This window comes from Saimiri boliviensis, chromosome 3, assembly GCF_048565385.1.
Source record: "Saimiri boliviensis isolate mSaiBol1 chromosome 3, mSaiBol1.pri, whole genome shotgun sequence".
NCBI classification, from domain to species: Eukaryota; Metazoa; Chordata; class Mammalia; order Primates; family Cebidae; genus Saimiri; species Saimiri boliviensis.
This window is the reverse complement of record NC_133451.1, coordinates 46,273,584-46,290,901: the sequence shown is the minus strand read 5'-3', so window position 1 is coordinate 46,290,901 and position 17,318 is coordinate 46,273,584. Positions and strand designations below refer to the sequence as shown.

Genomic DNA, 17,318 nt, shown 5'->3' with positions numbered 1-17,318 from the left:
AACCTTACTGCAAAGCTTACATTTGATCCATGAGGATATGGAAGTCCGGGAGGTGAGGAAGAGCCAATACACTGAGTGTCCTGTGGTAATTAACTAAAGTGGGAAAAGAGATCATGATGGGATTAGTCCTGCAAGCAGTTACTGTTGCCAAGGCAGGAAGTGTGGGTCGGGGGGCCAGGCGTAAGGGAGGGATAGAGGGTCTTACTAGGAACTAGCTCTGTCTCGGCCCCTGGCATCAGTTTACTCAACAAAGATAATGGGAAAATTATCAATTTATTTATTCCTTTAGCAAACACTTACTGGTGCCTACAATATGCCAGGCACACTGCTAGATGCTGGGATATGGAAATCAATAAAACATAATACTGTCTTGAAGGGGATCAGCATAACAGAGGACCAGACGCAAACACAATTAAATTGCTGTAAAATGTAATCGGTTCACAAGGTGTAGGGAGGTTACACAAAAGGGGGAGGAATTCATTTTATCTGGCATTGTTAGGGAAGGCTACTAGCAGGGAAGAGGTAACTGCTGAAATTAATTTTGGAGGAAGAAGAGAAATTTGCCATGTAAACAAAGTGGGAGAAAAAGGCAATTCAGGTGGAGTAACAGCCAGATCTACCTTATATTAGAGAGAATGCAGCTGGTTTAATTTTTTTCTAAAAATAAAAAAGGAGAGAAGGGAAAATGGAGTTGAAGAATTTTTAGGAAGTAGGACTGGCAGTATTTAGTGATTATTTGCATATGCATGGCAAAGTTGACTAGAAAGGTTTTCGGACTTGGAGACAGGTAGATGGTATTACCACCAAAAAAAATGATGTATATGCAGTCAAATGCTCTACCTCTGAGCTATACCCCCTGAAAAAATAATGTATATGAAAGAGGTGTGGTAGTAGTGATGGAAAAGGAGTTAATATTGAGATCATTTCTTACTTTGGTTCAAGAAGTTCCTGGCAGAAATTTTCTCTTGAGTGGAAATGAAAACAGCTTTCTTTCTGTAATAGATGACATGATTTAGGTTTTTATTCAGTGGTGTGCTGGTAAATTGGATCCCTGAAAAAGAAAAAGACAAACCAACAACAAAACCATTATTTGTAGACATTGCTGATTCTTGTGGTGTAAACACTTCTACCAGATTTCAAGCTAATCATGGTTCAATTATCTGCTCACACGCCACTGCATTTTATCCCTTGACAAGTATTTGCTGAGCTTTCTCTAGGCATAGGGCATGCGGCTTTGTGTTGGCTATTTCTCATTTACTTCTCCATATCTACTTTCCACCCTCCTCTATCCCAGCTCTTCACAGGAGAAGCCACTTCAACAGTGGCTAATTTTCTAGCTTCTGTCAGGTTCAGTCAATGGAAGCCACCACATGAGATCAGAGTGCGGGAGGACAGGCAGGTTGGGTAGTGATCCCCTGGTTTCCTTTCTGCCAGGTTACATGGGTTGGCTGCAACGCGCTGTAAGAGGCCCCAATCCCTATCAAGCAGCCTTTCTTAAACAACTCTCTCCAAGTTCCAGAAAATTCTCCTTCCCCTTGTCTCTTAAACCTAGGGTGCTAACAGCTCCAGCCTGCTGTACTACCCCATGTTGATTTTTTTCTAAACCCTACCTGTACCTTTTCACTCTGTAGGAGATCAGAGCCCTTTCATTAAACATTCTGCAGTGATCTTGCTTTAGTGGCTCACCTCTTTCTTGGTAGGATCGTGACTATTGCAAATGAAGAAGAAGAATGACACAGTCCTGGATTTTAGAGTCAGGCCAACATGACCAAAAAATACCCCTGTTGCTTCCATTATTTACCTTCTGATGGGAGACAATGACACATGCAAAAATTCCCTTGCACAGCTTTCCATCCCCACGTTTAGTGGAGTAGAAACCAAGAAACCTCTTTCCTGCTTCTCTCATACCCCACTAACCCTAACCTCTTACAAGGTCTCTTGAGGGCACCACAATGTACTGACATAGGAAACCAATGCAGTTGGCCCGTCATAGGGAGAGCAAGCCGTCTATTGTTATTTGGGTTTTCTGGTAGTGTTGTCATCTGTTAATTTGTGTTCCTGTGTTATCTGTTGCTCATGGATTATGCAAGGAGGTCAGATAGGCAAGACATTTGGGAGCACTGGGCTGGAGTCACAGTATTTGGCTATGAAATCTGCTTAAGCTTTGATTTCCTCATAATACAAAAGGAGAAAGTGGGAATAGATTATCTTGGAAGACCCTTCCACATTAACATTCTCCTCATGACTAAGTAAGGTCTGCAGCTTCGGGAGCTGTGACTATGATTCAGTGAGCATTGTTCACTGAATAGCTTAGCCTAATGAAGACAAATTTAGGAATGTATTTTTAAAAAGATGATGGTATAAGTCTTATCAATGAATGGACATTAAACTCAGTAGCATGCCTCTGACAACGTGATGTGTCAAAAAAAGTGTATTAGTTATATATTGTTGCATAACAAATTACCACAAACCTATCAGCTTAAAACAACACACATATATTATTGCACAAAGTTCTGTGAGTCAAAAATCTGGGAGTGGCCCAGCCAGGTGCTTTAGGGTCTGTCACATCAGTGAAATAAAGATGTTGGCAGGGTTGGGGTCTTATCTGAAGGCTTGACTTGGGAAGGATCAAATTCAGTTCATGTGATTGTTGGAAGAACTTCATTTCCTTAAAGGCTTTGGCTGGAGGGCCTTAGTTCCTAGCTGGCTATCAGTCAGAGGCCACTTTCAGGTCCTTGCCATGTGGGTCTCCTCAATATGACAAGTTGCTTCATCAAAGCCAATAAGGGAGAGAGTCTCTTAGTAATATAGAAGCCACAATCTTATGTAGACTAATGATGAAATTGGCATGCCATTACCTTCTATTGGTTGGGAGCAAATCAGTCAGGCAGCCCACACTCCAAAGGAGAGAATTATACAGGGCGTGAATACCAGGGAGGAGAGATCATTGGGGGGCATCTTAAAATCTACCTGTCACAAAGATTCTGTTTTGTTTGTTTTTTTTCCAAGAAAAAGGATTTTTAAATTCTGAGTTCTCCTAATATATTTAAAGATTAATTTATTTGCTAAAAGTAAAAAGTGACAATGAAATGCAATGTAGGATCCTAAATGGAGATCCTGACAAAATTCAAATATGGTCCTTAGTTTAGTTAAAGGTATTGTATCAATGTGAATTTCCTGGTTCTAATAATTATACTATAGTTATGTAAGATGTTTACCTTAGGGGACTCTGGATCAAGGATACATGGAAACTTCCTGTGACATTTTAATAATTTTTCTGTAAGTCTAACAGTAGTTCAAAATAAAAAGTTAAGAGAAAAGTGATTTATAAAACTTAAAAATCCATTAAACATATAAGCCTGCTTTGTGGCTATGACTTATTTAAAAATTTAAACTATGACTTATTTAAATTTAAACAAGTTCTTATCAGAACTTGTTTTTTCACAGATAAAATCTATACAGTAATTTTGTTATATACATTATAACAAAATTATTGGAAGATAAATTCTCTAAATTTTTATAGATAAACTGTACAATTTTTGGTAGATAAATCATTTTAGAACATCCTACTTAGTGAAAACACCATAAAAACTTCACTATCACTATATAGTGTATTATTTATACAATTATCAAGTGTTTCAACAAATAATAATAGAGGTGGTTTAAAAGCTTTCTGCTTTAACTTTAGTTGAAATGTACTAGGGACTTTTGCATAATACCAAATTTACTTCAGACATCAGTTTAAAATAATCACACTTTTAAAATAGTTTTTAGATAACCAAAGTGGACTCCTTCCCTGTGCAGACCACTGTTTTAAGGTCATTAGTCTGTTGCTTGGATATAGACACATATTCCAAAATAGTGTGGCCTGTCTCATCACTATGTTCCATGTGATGAAAAGCAAAATGCTTCAACCTTCCATAGACAGTTAAATTTTATGCAATGCAAGAACAAATTACTCCTCATTTTGCTCACTGTTTGAAAGTGCTGCTAGTTATTAATACTCTGTCACTATTTCACATATCCTGGTTCAGCAAGTTAAAGCTTATGGGTCTCAGTTGGTTATACCTCTTAAGAGATCTATTTGGAAACACTGTAGACATTTTTCTTAGGCCCTATTTTTAGAACGGAGGGCCTAATGGTATTTTAATGTCTCTGTATATTCCCAGAACAAATCTTGAGAAAAATGCCTGTTACCTTTTGAAATTTAGCAAAACTGGTGGGATTATCAGTGCTCCTCTGAGAAACACTGCCTTAAAGAATGAATTTTGACTCAGAATGTTAGTAGTAAAAGGACTATGAAAAACGGTCCACACTCCAGCTCTTCCAAAACCCTCATTTTTCAAGTGAGGAAACTGAGTCTTGGCATGAGTGGACTGTTGGCCCAAGTTCAAACAATAGAGGAGTGGCCATGTGAAAGATGCAGGTGATAGGCTCAGGTTTTCCTGTAGAGTACATGATCACCATAAGAGTCGATGACAGTGAGTGCATTTCCAAATTAAAGACTTAACTTTCGAACTTGAGAACAGTCTGCTGGCCTCCTGCATGAAACTTCATTTTTGTTACTCTAAAAGATTCTAAGAAAAGATATGGAATGATTTAAAAAAAAAATTACGTTCAGAAATGAAGAAATCTCCAGGAACCACTTGGGAGAGTTGTGCTCGAGTGTTATTCAGCTTTGCAGACATTTTTCTCATCTTCAAAAAAAATGTTGAATGATTTTTTTACCCTTTAAATAATATCTGGAATTTCATCAGTTAGAGATTCCTTTGCCCCAGTGAGCAGTCTTCTTCTAATGATGCAAAAGTCTCAGGGAGGGTTAAGTGTTCATCTATTATTATGTATTACTCTGTTATTTTTCATCCATTTTCTTATTTGAAAGCTTAATTGATACCAGCTGCAATTAGGAGGGCAGTTTTGATTGTAGGAAGGGAATAATATGTTTCAAGCACTCTGGTAGAGGTGGCCATCTGGGTGGGGTGCTGACATCAGGGTGATCAGGATGGCATTGGGATGCTGGGACCCTGGTCAAGGACTGGGAGGCAAAGGAGGAACACCAAAGACAAGCCTAGCTTGTTTTACAGCTTTACCGTGGGTTGGCTTGCACCTGCAGCAGAAAGCAGAAATGTCTTTACCCTTTCTTTGTGTTCCTTAGCCCCCTTGACAAACACTGATTCGATGCACATTTACTAGGTTTTTGTAGAATGAAGGGAGATCTCACGCATCATGTATATGATGGTGCCACTCACAAAGTGCATATCAAGATTTGCAGTCTCAGCTGGGTGCAGAGGCTTATGCCTGTTATCCTAGCACTTTGGGAGGCCAAGGCAGGCGATCACTTGAGGTCAGGAGTTCGAGACCAGCATGACCAACATGTTGAAACCCTATCTCTGCTAAAAATGCAAAATTAGCCAGATGAGGAGGCACACGTCTGTAATCCCAGCTACACGGGAGGCTGAGGCAGGAGAATCACTTGAAGCCAGGAGGTGGAGCTTGCAGTGAGCCAATCATGCCACTGTAATCCAGCCAGGGTGACAAAGCCAGGCTCCGTTTCAAAAAAAAAGATTGTGTTGTGCTTTCAAGACATGCATTCATGAAATTAGGACTTACCTGCAATACAGTAGTAGATAGAATAGGTCCTGGGTCAATCTGCCCAAGTTCTAATCCTGACTCTGACACTCATTCCCTCAGTGAACTTGGACAAATGTCTTATTTTTCTGTGCTTCAATTTCCTTATTTGTGTTTTGGGGATGAGTAATAACACCTATTACTCATCCTGTTCTGAGAAGTCAGTGAGATGATGCGTGTGTGGCACTAAGAACAATGCCTGGCAAAGAATAAGTAATTTTATATTTTCCACATTCCTTAACTGTGTATCCTAGTTTTAATTGAGAAAATATATTTGCTAACTTCTCTGGGATAAGATTCAGGACAGGCAGGATGTATTTAAAAACAGTGTTATTTAAGTGATCCTTTCTCAGTCTTAGAAATATCTAATATATTTCAGGTGTCTTCTTTATACCAAGTAACTTGCCTGAACAAATTCACATTTTATATGCTGAAGCTGATTCTTTCAAATACAAAACCTTTTCTTCAATGTCTTCACTATTGAATTTGGTTACATATTAATGTATGTAGATAACTATATGAATATCACTATTCTAAAGGATATTCAGTTTTAAGGTGACTTTCTGAGATGAAGGTAAAATATTTTTTTCTGAATGTAGTGGCTGAGTTTCCCTTTTCATTTTTATGTACAAACATCTCTACCCCAAGATTATTTTACAGACCCTATTTGTTCCATTTGATCTCAATGGCTGGCATATCCCCCTATGTTTTTGTAATCTGTAGAAATATGAATGGGGTATTATAAATGTGCCTATCTGATCAAGGAGTTTTGAAAGCCCAATGATTAGGTTCTTATAAGAGAAGAGCCAGGGAGAGTACGTAAAATGTGTCCTGAAACTTAAAGCACCAAAGTTCTATTCCTGCTTCTGCCATTGGGAGCTGTTTGACATCAAATCTGTCCTAGAATCTCCCTGGAACGATTTCATGTGATGGATTGTTTAAGGTACTGTTTAAGGTTTGTTACACATCTAATACTGCACAATTCTGTGATACCTTGTTGACTCTACATTTGTGAAGTACATACTTTGATTTAACTGACATGTATATTTTCTTTCCCAGCTTCCTTAAAACTATTTGAAATTCCTTTACCAGTTGACCAGCCAGGGTGAGAGATACAGCCTATAGCTGTAGCATAGAAAGTTACCTGAGTCTGCAAGGAAGCAAGTACATAGCCTTGACTTTGTTAGTATCCCATCTCCATCCACAGAGCTGTGGATCTAGGCTGTTTCATGGCATGTAAGTGAATAAAGATAAGCTCCAGGGGTGTCATTACTCATACTTTTAACAGACAATTGCTTGCATTTTTTTATTTTATTTTGCAGATGACATCTGAAAAGATAAATAACTGTACAAGGTCTTCCAAGTTGCCACTCATCTGCATAATGTTCCTTTTCCAGGGAGGCTGGGGAAGTTAATAATGGAACAGCTTACTCTCTGCTGCCTCTCAAAGATACTTGAATTTCTCAAAGGAAAGATAAAAATACAAGAACTTGTTTTCGACCTACTTCTGCCTTTGCAATTTGAGGACCTTCATTTCCATGTTAATTTTCCCCTTTGATGTTAATAAAGCTCTTTTAGGCTGCGACTATATTTTAGCTCAGTAAATATTTTTAAAAATTGTGATGAATACTCCTACAAGAAATAGTTAGATGATGTAAAATTAGCTATTTATTCTAGAATCAAGACAATCGAGTAGCTAAAATCATTGTCATTGGACTGAATGTAAAAATTTAAGTTCCTGACTATAGTAAGTATAAATTAACTTTAATTTCACTATTATTTCAAAAACTGTTCTGTAGACATTAATTTTTCACCTTTCTCTTTTTTGTTTTTTTTTTTTTTTCAGTCACGGACTCCTGCCCTGTAGGTCCTTCTGTGAGGCTGCAAAAGAAGGCTGTGAATCAGTCCTGGGGATGGTGAATTACTCCTGGCCGGATTTCCTCCAATGCTCCCAGTTTAGAAACGAAACTGAAAGCAGCAACGTCAGCAGAATTTGCTTCTCACTGCAGCAGGAAAACGGAAAGCAATGTAAGTGTCTGTGTTTAATTTCATTTTTAGAAGTTTTTATTTGAGTACACCATTTATACAGGAATGGATATAAATAATAAGTACACAGTTTGATAAATTTTAACAAAGTGACAAGATTCCTGTAACCAGAACCCAGATCAAGAAATAGAATATTAATGGCATCCTCAGAAATGCCTGCAAGCCCACTGCCTGTCAAATCTCACCCTTCCAAAAGAAACCTCTGTTTCTACTTGTATCATCTTAGATTGTTTTGCTTAATTCTGAACTTCATATAAATGGAATCATACAAAATGTAACTTTTTAAAACCTGTCTTTATTTGCTCAGCATTATGAGCAAGAAATTAATTACATCTTCATATTGTGGTTCATTCATTCTCATTGTTACATAGCATTCTAATAATTTATGATTACAGTATACCACAATATATTTTTTCCATTCCGCTGTTGATGGATGTTTGCGTTATGCTGTTGCAATTGGTTTGCCAGTATTTTATTGAAGATTTTCGCGTCTATGTTCATCATGGATATTGGCCTGAAGTTTTCGTTTTTGTTGAGTCTCTACCGGGTTTTGGTATCAGGATGATGTTGGTCTCATAAAATGATTTGGGAAGGATTCCCTCTTTTTGTATTTTCTGGAATAGTTTCAGAAGGAGTGGTGCCAGCTCCTCTTTGTATGTCTGATAGAATTAGGCTGTGAACCCATCTGGAAGTGGGTTTTTTTGGTTGATACACTCTTAACTGCTGCCTCAACTTGAGCCCTTGGTATTGGTTTATTCAGGGTTTTGACTTCTTCCTGGTTTAGGCTTGGGAGGGTGCAAGTGTCCAGGATTGTATCCATTTCTTGAGGTTTACTGACTCATGTGCATAGAGTTGTTTGTAGTCACCTCTGATGGTAGTATGTATTTCTGTGGAATCTGTAGTGATATCCCCTTTATTGTTTTTTACTCCATTTATTTGATGCTTCTGTTTTTTGTTGTTTATTAATCTGGCTATTAGTCTATTTTGTTGATCTTTTTGAAAAACCAGATCCAGGATTTATTAATTTTTGAAGGGATTTTTGTGTCTCTATCGCCTTCAGTTCTGCTCTGATCTTAGTTATTTCTTGTTTTCTGCTAGCTTTTGAGTTTCTTTGATCTTGCTCCTCTAGCTCTTTCAATTTTGATGACTGGGTGTTGATTTTAGATCTTTCCTTGCTTCTCATGTGGGCATTTATTGCTATAAATTTTTCTCAAGACACTGCTTTAAATGTGTCGCAGAGATTCTGCTACGTTGTGTCTTCATTCTTGTTGGTTTTGAAGAACATCTTTATTTCTGCCTTCATTTCATTGTTTATCCAGTCAACATTCAAGAGCCAGTTCAGTTTCCATGAGGTTGTGCGGTTCTGAGTTAGTTTCTTAATCCTGAGTTCTAATTTGTTTGCACTGTGGTCTGAGAGACTGTTTGTTATAATTTCCATTCTTTTGTATTTGCTTAGGAGTGATTTACTTCCAATTATGTGGTCAATTTTATAGCAGGTGTGATGTGGCACTGAGTAGAATGTATATTCTGTGGATTTGGGGTGGAGAGCTCTGTACATGTCTATTAGGTTTGCTTGGTCCAGATCTGTGTTCAAGTCCTGGATATCCTTGTTAATTTTCTGTCTCATTGATCTGTCTAATATTGATAGTGGAGTGTTAAAGTCTCCGACTATTATTGGTGGGAGTCTAAGTCTCTTTGTAGGTCGTTAAGAACTTGCCTTATGTTCCTAGGTGCTCCTGTATTGGGTGCATGTATATTTAGAATCATCACCTCTTCTTGTTGCATTGATCCTTTTACCATTATGTAATGCTCTTCTTTGTCTCTTTTGATCTTTGTTGGTTTAAAGTCTATTTTATCAGAGATTTGGATTGCAACCCCTGCTTTTTTTTTTTTTTTTTTGCTTTCAATTTGCTTGGTAAATCTTCCTCCATGCCTTTATTTTGAGCCTATGTGTATCCTTGCACATGAGATGGGTTTCCTGAATACAGCACACCAATCAATGGGTTTTGATTTTTTAGCCAATTTGCCAGTCTGTGTCTTTTATTCAGGGCATTTAGTCTATTTACATTTAGGGTTAATATTGTTATGTGTGAATTTGATCCTGCCATTTTGATACTAGCTGGTTGTTCTGCCGGTTAGTTGACGCAGTTTTTCATTGTGTCAATGGTCTTTATCATTTGGTACGTTTTTGGAGTGGCTGACACTGATTGTTCCTTTCTATGTTTAGTGCTTCTTTCAGGAGCTCTTGTAAGGCAGGCCTGGTGGTGACGAAATCGCTCAGCAATTGCTTGTTTGTAAAGGATTTTATTTCTCCTTCACTTATGAAACTTAGTTTGGCCGGATATGAAATTCTAGGTTGAAAGTTCTTTGCTTTAATGATGTTGAATATTGGTCTCCACTCTCTTCTGGCTTGTAGGGTTTCTTCCAAGAGATCTGCTGTGAGTCTGATGGGCTTCCCTTTGTGGGTAACCTTACCTTTCTCTCTGGGTGCCGTTAGTGTTTTTTCCTTCATTTCAACCCTGGTGAATCTGATGGTTATGTGCCTTGGGGTTGCTCTTCTTAAGGAATATCTTTGTGGTGTTCTCTGTATTTTCTGGACTTGAATGGTGGCCTGCCTTGCTAGGTTGGGGAAGTTCTTCTAGATAATATCCTGAAGAGTGTTTTCCAGCTTGGATTCATTCTCTCCGTCACATTCAGGTACACCTATCAAATGTAGATTAGGCCTTTTCACATAATCCCTTATTTCTTGGAGGCTTTGTTCATTTCTTTTCACTCTTTTTTCTCTAATCTTGCCTTCTCATTTTATTTCATTGAGTTGCTCTTCAATCTCTGATATCCTTCCTTCTGTTTGGTCAATTAGGTTATTAAAACTTGTGTATGCTTCTTGAAGTTCTCGTGTTGTGTTTTTGAGCTCCATTAAGTCATTTATATTCTTCTTTAAGCTGTTTATTCTCATTAACATTTTGTCAAACCTTTTTTTAAGGTTCTTAGTTTCTTTGCATTGGGTTAGAACATGTTCTTTTAGCTCAGAGAAGTTCGTTATTATCCACCTTCTGAAGTCTGTTTCTGTGAATTCCATCAGACTCATTCTCCATCCAGCCTTGTTCCCTTGCTGGTGAGGAGTCGTGATCCCTTGGAGGAGGAGAGGCATCTGGTTTTGGGTGTTTTCATCCTTTTTGCACTGGTTTCGTCCTATCTTTATGGATTTATCTACCTGTGGTCTTTGTAGTTGGTGACTTTGGGAGGGGGTCTCTGACTGGACGTCCTTTTTGTTGATGATGAAGTTATTTCTTTTTGTTTTTTAGTTTCCCTTCTAACAGTCAGACCCCTCGGCTGTAGGACTGCTGGAGGTCCACTCCAGACCCTGCTTGCCTGGGGATCACCTGCAGCATCTGCAGAATAGTAAGGATTGCTGCCAGTTCCTTCTTCTGTTATCTTTGTTCCAGGATATCCTCCAGATGTCAGCCAGAGCTCTCCATTATGAGGTGTCTCTTTGTATATACAGGGGTCAGGGAGCTGCTTGAGGAGACAGTCTGTCCCTTATAGGAGCTCAAGTGCTGAGCTGTGAGCTCCATTGTTCTGTTCAGAGCTGCTGGGGGGGTACATTTGTCTGCTGCAGTGGGACTCATAGTCGCCATTTTTCCCAGGTGCTCTGTCCTGGGAAGGTGGGGATATATTTATAAGTTCCTGACATGCTGCTGCCTTTTTTCAGAGATGCCCTGACCAGCAAGGAGGTAGCCTAGTCACAGTCTGCCGGCAGAGGCATTGCTGAGCTGCTGTGGGCTCTGTGCAGCTGCTGTGTGAACCTCCTTACAGTTTTGTTTATAGAGGTATAGTTAGAACAGACTTGGTAACAGCAGTCTTCGTCAGTAATGGCAGACTGTCTCTATAATGGTGGACTGCCTGAGTAATGGTGGACTGCCTTGGTAATGGCGGATTGCCTCAGTAATGGTGGATTGCCTCGGTAATGGCGGACTGCCTCGATGATGGTGGACTGCCTCAGTAATGGCGGACTGCCTTGGTAGTGGTGGACTGCCTCAGTATTGGCAGCGCCCTTCCCCCCACAGAGCTGGACTGTCCTGGGTCTAGCTGTGCTTGCTGTGAAACTCTCAGTCCAGAGTGTTTCAGACTGCTGGTCTTTGTGGGGGTGGGACCCACTGAACCAGATCACCTGGCTCCCTGTTTCAGCTCCCTTTTTTTCAGTTGAATGGGCAACTCTGTCTCCCAGGCATTCCAGGTGCCAGTTGGAATGGCCACCCAGATTTGTGTGAGTTTTTGTGTGGAGACCTGCTGTGCTGGCTGAAACAGCTGTGCTGGAGATTTATGGTGCTTTTCCACCCAGGAATCTCCTGGTCCGTGGGCAGTAAAAACTCGTTTGGAAATGCGGTGATCACTCATCCTGTGCATTCTCACTGGGAACTGCACTCCAGAGCTGTTCCTATTCAGCCTTCTTGGATTGTCTGCCCTCTTTTAGTTTGTTTACGTAGCTTCTTGTTTGCCCTCAGTGATATCCCCACCTCAGACAGTTGCAATGTTAGTTGGTTATTAATTTTTTTGTTGTTGTTTGAGAAACACTCTGAGGAAAAGGCTGTTTGCACTGAGTAAGCTCTTAATTAGGTCAAATAATGACATTTGCTCTGAGGTGAGTTTCCAGGTAGCTAACAGAAAGAAAATTAATGACAATTCTTTGGTAATGGGCCATTTTGGAGATCTGCAAACATGTTCTGCCCCTTCTAGTGGCTGCTTGATTGCTAATTTTAACAGCTGATGTAGTTGTGAGGTTATCTAGATCAATAACCCTACCTTATGACCCACTTTCTTGTCCATGCCTGATACCTAGTGCTAAAAGTTGAGTTTTCTGGAAACAGTAACTGAGATAAAGTTTGGTGTATAGGGTATTTATTGAGCAGGTTGGAGAGAAAGCCACATTGGGCAGAAGGAGTTGAAATGTGATCCAGACCCATCAAAGCCTCAGCTAAATCCTTGGGGAGTTCTGGAATGTATCGGGATTATAAGAGTTATCCCATGTTGAGCCCAAATAGTCAAGTCTATGTGTTTCCACCTCAATCAGTCATTTCCCTTCCTGGGAAAAGTGTGTCACTGGGTGAGGCAGAGCTCTTCAGTGTTCCACAGCTGAGGCAAAACCTGAAGGATCTGACAGCTAAAAGTAGCACACTGGCAGATATAGCAACAGATTCTTTCTTAAAGGGTAGACACATATGTGGCCAGATCATATATGTGACCTGGGCCAGACACATATATGATCAAATATATGTGCCACATGTATGATCACTAGGCACATATGAGGCCAGATAGCCTTAATTTAATCAGAAACCAAGCTGATTTTGCCTCATTATTATAAGGCTCCATCTACCTCTGGTTTTTCTCCATTCTGAGAGTGTGCTTCTCCAGTAGTCTTAACTGAGAAACTCGGAGGCCTACTATATTCCCTTGATCCTTGGGTAGTTCCAAATTTTATTTTATTTTCCACTCAGAGCAGTATAATTTCTGTAATTTTCATTTTAATTTTCAGAGGTTTTCTGCTTAGTTCCTTAGCCTCCTGCCCTCTGTGGCAAATGCCTTGTCAGGCAACCCTCCCAAGTGATACATCTGCTTCTCTGTGTCTCCCTTCTCGCTGCTTACTTGGCCTCTTAATATCTGGCTGGTTGCTTCAGCAACACCAAACTCTAATTTTTGTCTCTTCACCTTTGTAGAACTGCCAGAAGTTCTTCTGGCTTATCTTCTCTTTGCAGTGGCCACATGTCTAGCACCATGCCAAGAGCTGGGAAGTTCCGTCAGGGACAAGTTGTGCACAGATTGTAGACTCACTGCATGTTCTCACTTACAAGTGGGAGCTAAACGACTGGAACACATGGACACATAGAGGGGAGCAACTGAACTGGGGCCAGCCAGAAGGGGGAGGGTTGGAGGAGAAAAAGGATCAGGAAAAATAACTAAGGGGTACTAGGCTTAATATGTGAGTGACGAAGTAATCTGTACAACAAACCCCATGACACAAGTTTACCAGATAACAAATATTCACATGTACCTTTGAACTTAAAATAGAACTTTAAAAAAGAATGTAGAGTCTTTGTTCTACAGTAATCTTTTCTCTAGGACTTTGGCCACTCACATCCAAATTATCTCATCAGCTCTCAGATGGCTTCAAACAGATGTTTCTTGTGTTTTATCTGGCTTTTCCAGTAGTACTTGATGGGGGCATTGACCTGCTGCAAGTTACTAGATCATGGCCAGAAATGGAAGTTTGTTTTCTTTTTCACACATTGCTTAATAGAGGTCAGCTGCCAACTTAGGATTCCCTCCAAAAGATAGTATATAGCTAAAAGCCATTAGAAGGCTGATTGACTACATCTGAAAGAGAAGTCCTTTAAATCTTTTTCTATTTTAGCTACGTCTTCTCCTGATTTATAAGAACGGTTGTAGTCTTCATTAGTGGTCATTTGGAAAATGTAACCCATTGATACAGGATTTAAGAATTCATAGAGAAGACTTGACAATCAAAAAAATCATCAGTGTTCTTTAACACTGCTGCTTATAACGTATCAGTTCTTGAAAATCAAAATAATGTTATTAGTATTCTTTAATAACAAACTCAAATACTACTTAAAACATTGGTTCTCCAATATTAGAGGATATTGCAAATATCTTAATCTTGGAAAAAATCTTGGAAACATTGGTGAAACATTTATATTTAAAAATGTATGTTTAAAGAACAGAGATTTTCCAAGTACACTCATCTGAGATCCTCTACTTGTCAGAGAATCTTTTTAGAAATCTTGGTTGTAATATTTTTTTCATGTAGAAATAATTCTCCAAAAATGCATCTGATAATTGGTGTTTGATGTAATATTTACCTAGAATTTAAAATAAGTATTCTGTCTCTTGCTTTATGGATAAACAGGATGCTAGACATATTCACAGTTCGTGTACTATAGAGAAAGCTACTGCCAGCTACAATCCCTGTTTATGCATAGGAATGTAATTTCTTGCAACATACATAGTAACAGATAGTTACTAAAAAGTTTAAGAACATATTGTATGCTAACCAGAAAAGTGTTTATTACATAATACAGTCTTAATCATATAAGGGATTATGCTATAGAGCCACTTTATAAATAAAACAAATGTAGTTTTTCTTTCATTTTTTCATTCATTCAATATTCGTTACCTTTTGTTTTCTGAGTGTCATTCCAGATACTCTGAAAAAGCAAAAGTAATTATAGTGACCATAGTTTTAATCTCTATCTAATGCATTGATTCTTAACTAAGGGTGATTTTGCAGCCTCCATGGGTAACATTTGGCAATGTCTGTAGACATTTTTGGTTGTCACAAATGTGAGAACGGGGGAGTTGCTACTAACATCTAGTAGGTAGAGGCAAGGTATGTTGCCAAACATCCTACAACTCACACACAGGACAGCTTCCCACAACAAAAAATTATGTGGCCTACAATGTTAGGAGTGCTGCTTTTTGAGAAACCATGGTCTAGGGTTGTGTGTTTTGCCAGTACTTTCTAGCAGTAATAATAATAGCAATACTTTAACACAGTTCCTACCTTTAAGGAGTGTTACACCTAATCTGTGCTACACGCATGTAAGAAATAGAATATGAAAAGGCATTAGTAACTACATGTAAACCATGCTGTGATACAGAAAGTATGAAAGGACACAGGCTAAGTGTCAGTGGAATAGAGAAAAATCAATTACATGAATGAATCCTGAATATTTTGAAAGAGAAAGGCTCCCACGTAGCAGAGGATGGAAAAAGGTATTCTGGTGGAGACGTTTGACGCTATAGACTTGCGTTGGGTGTTGGGTTCCTACTTAGCTGATGAAAGGAATGGTGACTAAAAGCTGACTCTTGTCTCAATCGTCTCCTTCCAACTTGTGAAATCATTTGCCCAAGGAAACAGTAATCCCTCCTCCCTTTACCTCGTGTACCCCATTCTCCTTTCCGAAGTGCTTTCACAGCTGTTAGTTCAGTTTGCTTCCAGAGCAAATCTCCAAGGTATTATCATCTTTATTTTATGAATTAGGAAACTGAGGTTCCAGGAGGTCATTCCCAGCTTATTTTAAATCCAGTCCCTCAGGCCCTATCCTCCCCCAAATAGTCCACCATCGTGGGACCATCCTGAGATTTGATTATTAATCCTTATTAATACCTGCTGCTACAGCCCCCTTCTCACAAGAGCTTTCACGTCTCTTTCCAGACTGAATCGAGCCAAAACCCCCAACTCGTAACAGCTGCTTTTCCCAATGCATAGCTCTGTAAATTTGATTCATCTTCTCTTAATATCCTTTAAATCAGTCATAGTTCCTAAGATATTTTGTACTCATATAGAAGGATACACAGTTGTCTTATCCTTTCTATCTTATGTTGATGCTAGGTCCTGTAAAGTAAATAGTGTGCTGAAGTGATAATACTGTGGGAACTGTTCGCCAGAGGTTTAAAAATAAACATTGTATGTGTTTCCATAGTTGAGATGTGAGAAATTGAGGCTAAAGTTCAGGACCCATCAATCATGCTGAGCTTTCTGACTAATCCTTTACCTAGTCTGTAATCATATATGAAAAGTCGATTTTAGATGGTATCTCTGTGGGGCTGAAGAGATCTCTCTGCCATGAAAGACCCTCAGTTTTTTATTCGCTCATTTTCTTCTTCCTTTTCCTTGCACCTTATTTGTTCTGTCTAGCTCCGGTTGCTGCTAGCAACCATTTCAGTGCACAAGCAGCAAAACCGTAGTTTCAGGATCCTGGTAAAACACATAGTCTGATTTCTCCTATTCAATTGTGGGTTTATTTGGAAGAAATAATTTAACACTATTTCTTTGAGGTACTTACATCAATACTTTGCTAGAGATAGATGAGGTACTTACATACATATTTTGTAGATCTCATAGTAAAGGCACTGAACATGTCTCTCAAGCCCTTTAAACCTCTATTGCCCCAACTTTAAATAGAAATAATAATACCTAAGGGGTAGAATTGTTTTATGGGATAAATGGGATAATGTATTTGAGGTAATTTTATTTGAAAGAAACCACATGCCCTGTGCAAATGTAATTGCTTCAATTCAACAGACATTTAGTAAGAGTATTCTATGTACCAGGCAGTTTACCAGGAACTGGGGAAGGCATAAAGACAGGCATATTTTTACAGAGTTCATGGGCCAGTGTAGAGATGGACATGGGAAGCACAGACACAGACCCTGAGACAAGGAGGTGACCTCACATGTTACATTTGGGAGTGTCATGAGACAATGGTGGAGTGGGGGTCACAGGAGTGGAGAGGAAAACAGGCCAATAAAGGGTAGATTATTGGCCTGGCGTGGTGGCTCACGCCCGTAATCCCAGCACTCTAGGAGGTCAAGGTGGGTGGATCACTTGAGGTTAGGAGTTTGAGACCAGCGGGGCCAACATGGTGAAACCCCTTCCCTACTAAAAATATAAAAAAATAGCTGGGCGTGGTGGTGTGCACCTGTAATCCCAGCTTCTCAGGAGGCTGAAGCAGGAGGATTGCTTGAACCCGGGAGGCTGAGGTTGCAATGAGCTGAGATCATGCCACTGCACTCCAGCCTGGGAGATGGAGCAAAAACTCCATCTAAAAAAAAGAAAGTAGATTATT

The 17,318-nt window shown here is 39.3% G+C and overlaps 1 protein-coding gene across 4 annotated transcripts in view; it reads left to right on the top strand.

Annotated features, from left to right (window-relative positions):
- Positions 1-17,318, top strand: part of CORIN (corin, serine peptidase) — a 275,685-nt gene that overhangs the window by 112,180 nt on the left and 146,187 nt on the right. For all 4 annotated transcript variants that reach the window (XM_010344195.3, XM_074396087.1, XM_010344197.3 and 1 more), the window contains one exon: positions 7,475-7,656. In XM_010344195.3, the coding sequence (XP_010342497.2) occupies positions 7,475-7,656 (182 nt within the window). The remainder of the gene's footprint in view (positions 1-7,474; positions 7,657-17,318) is intronic.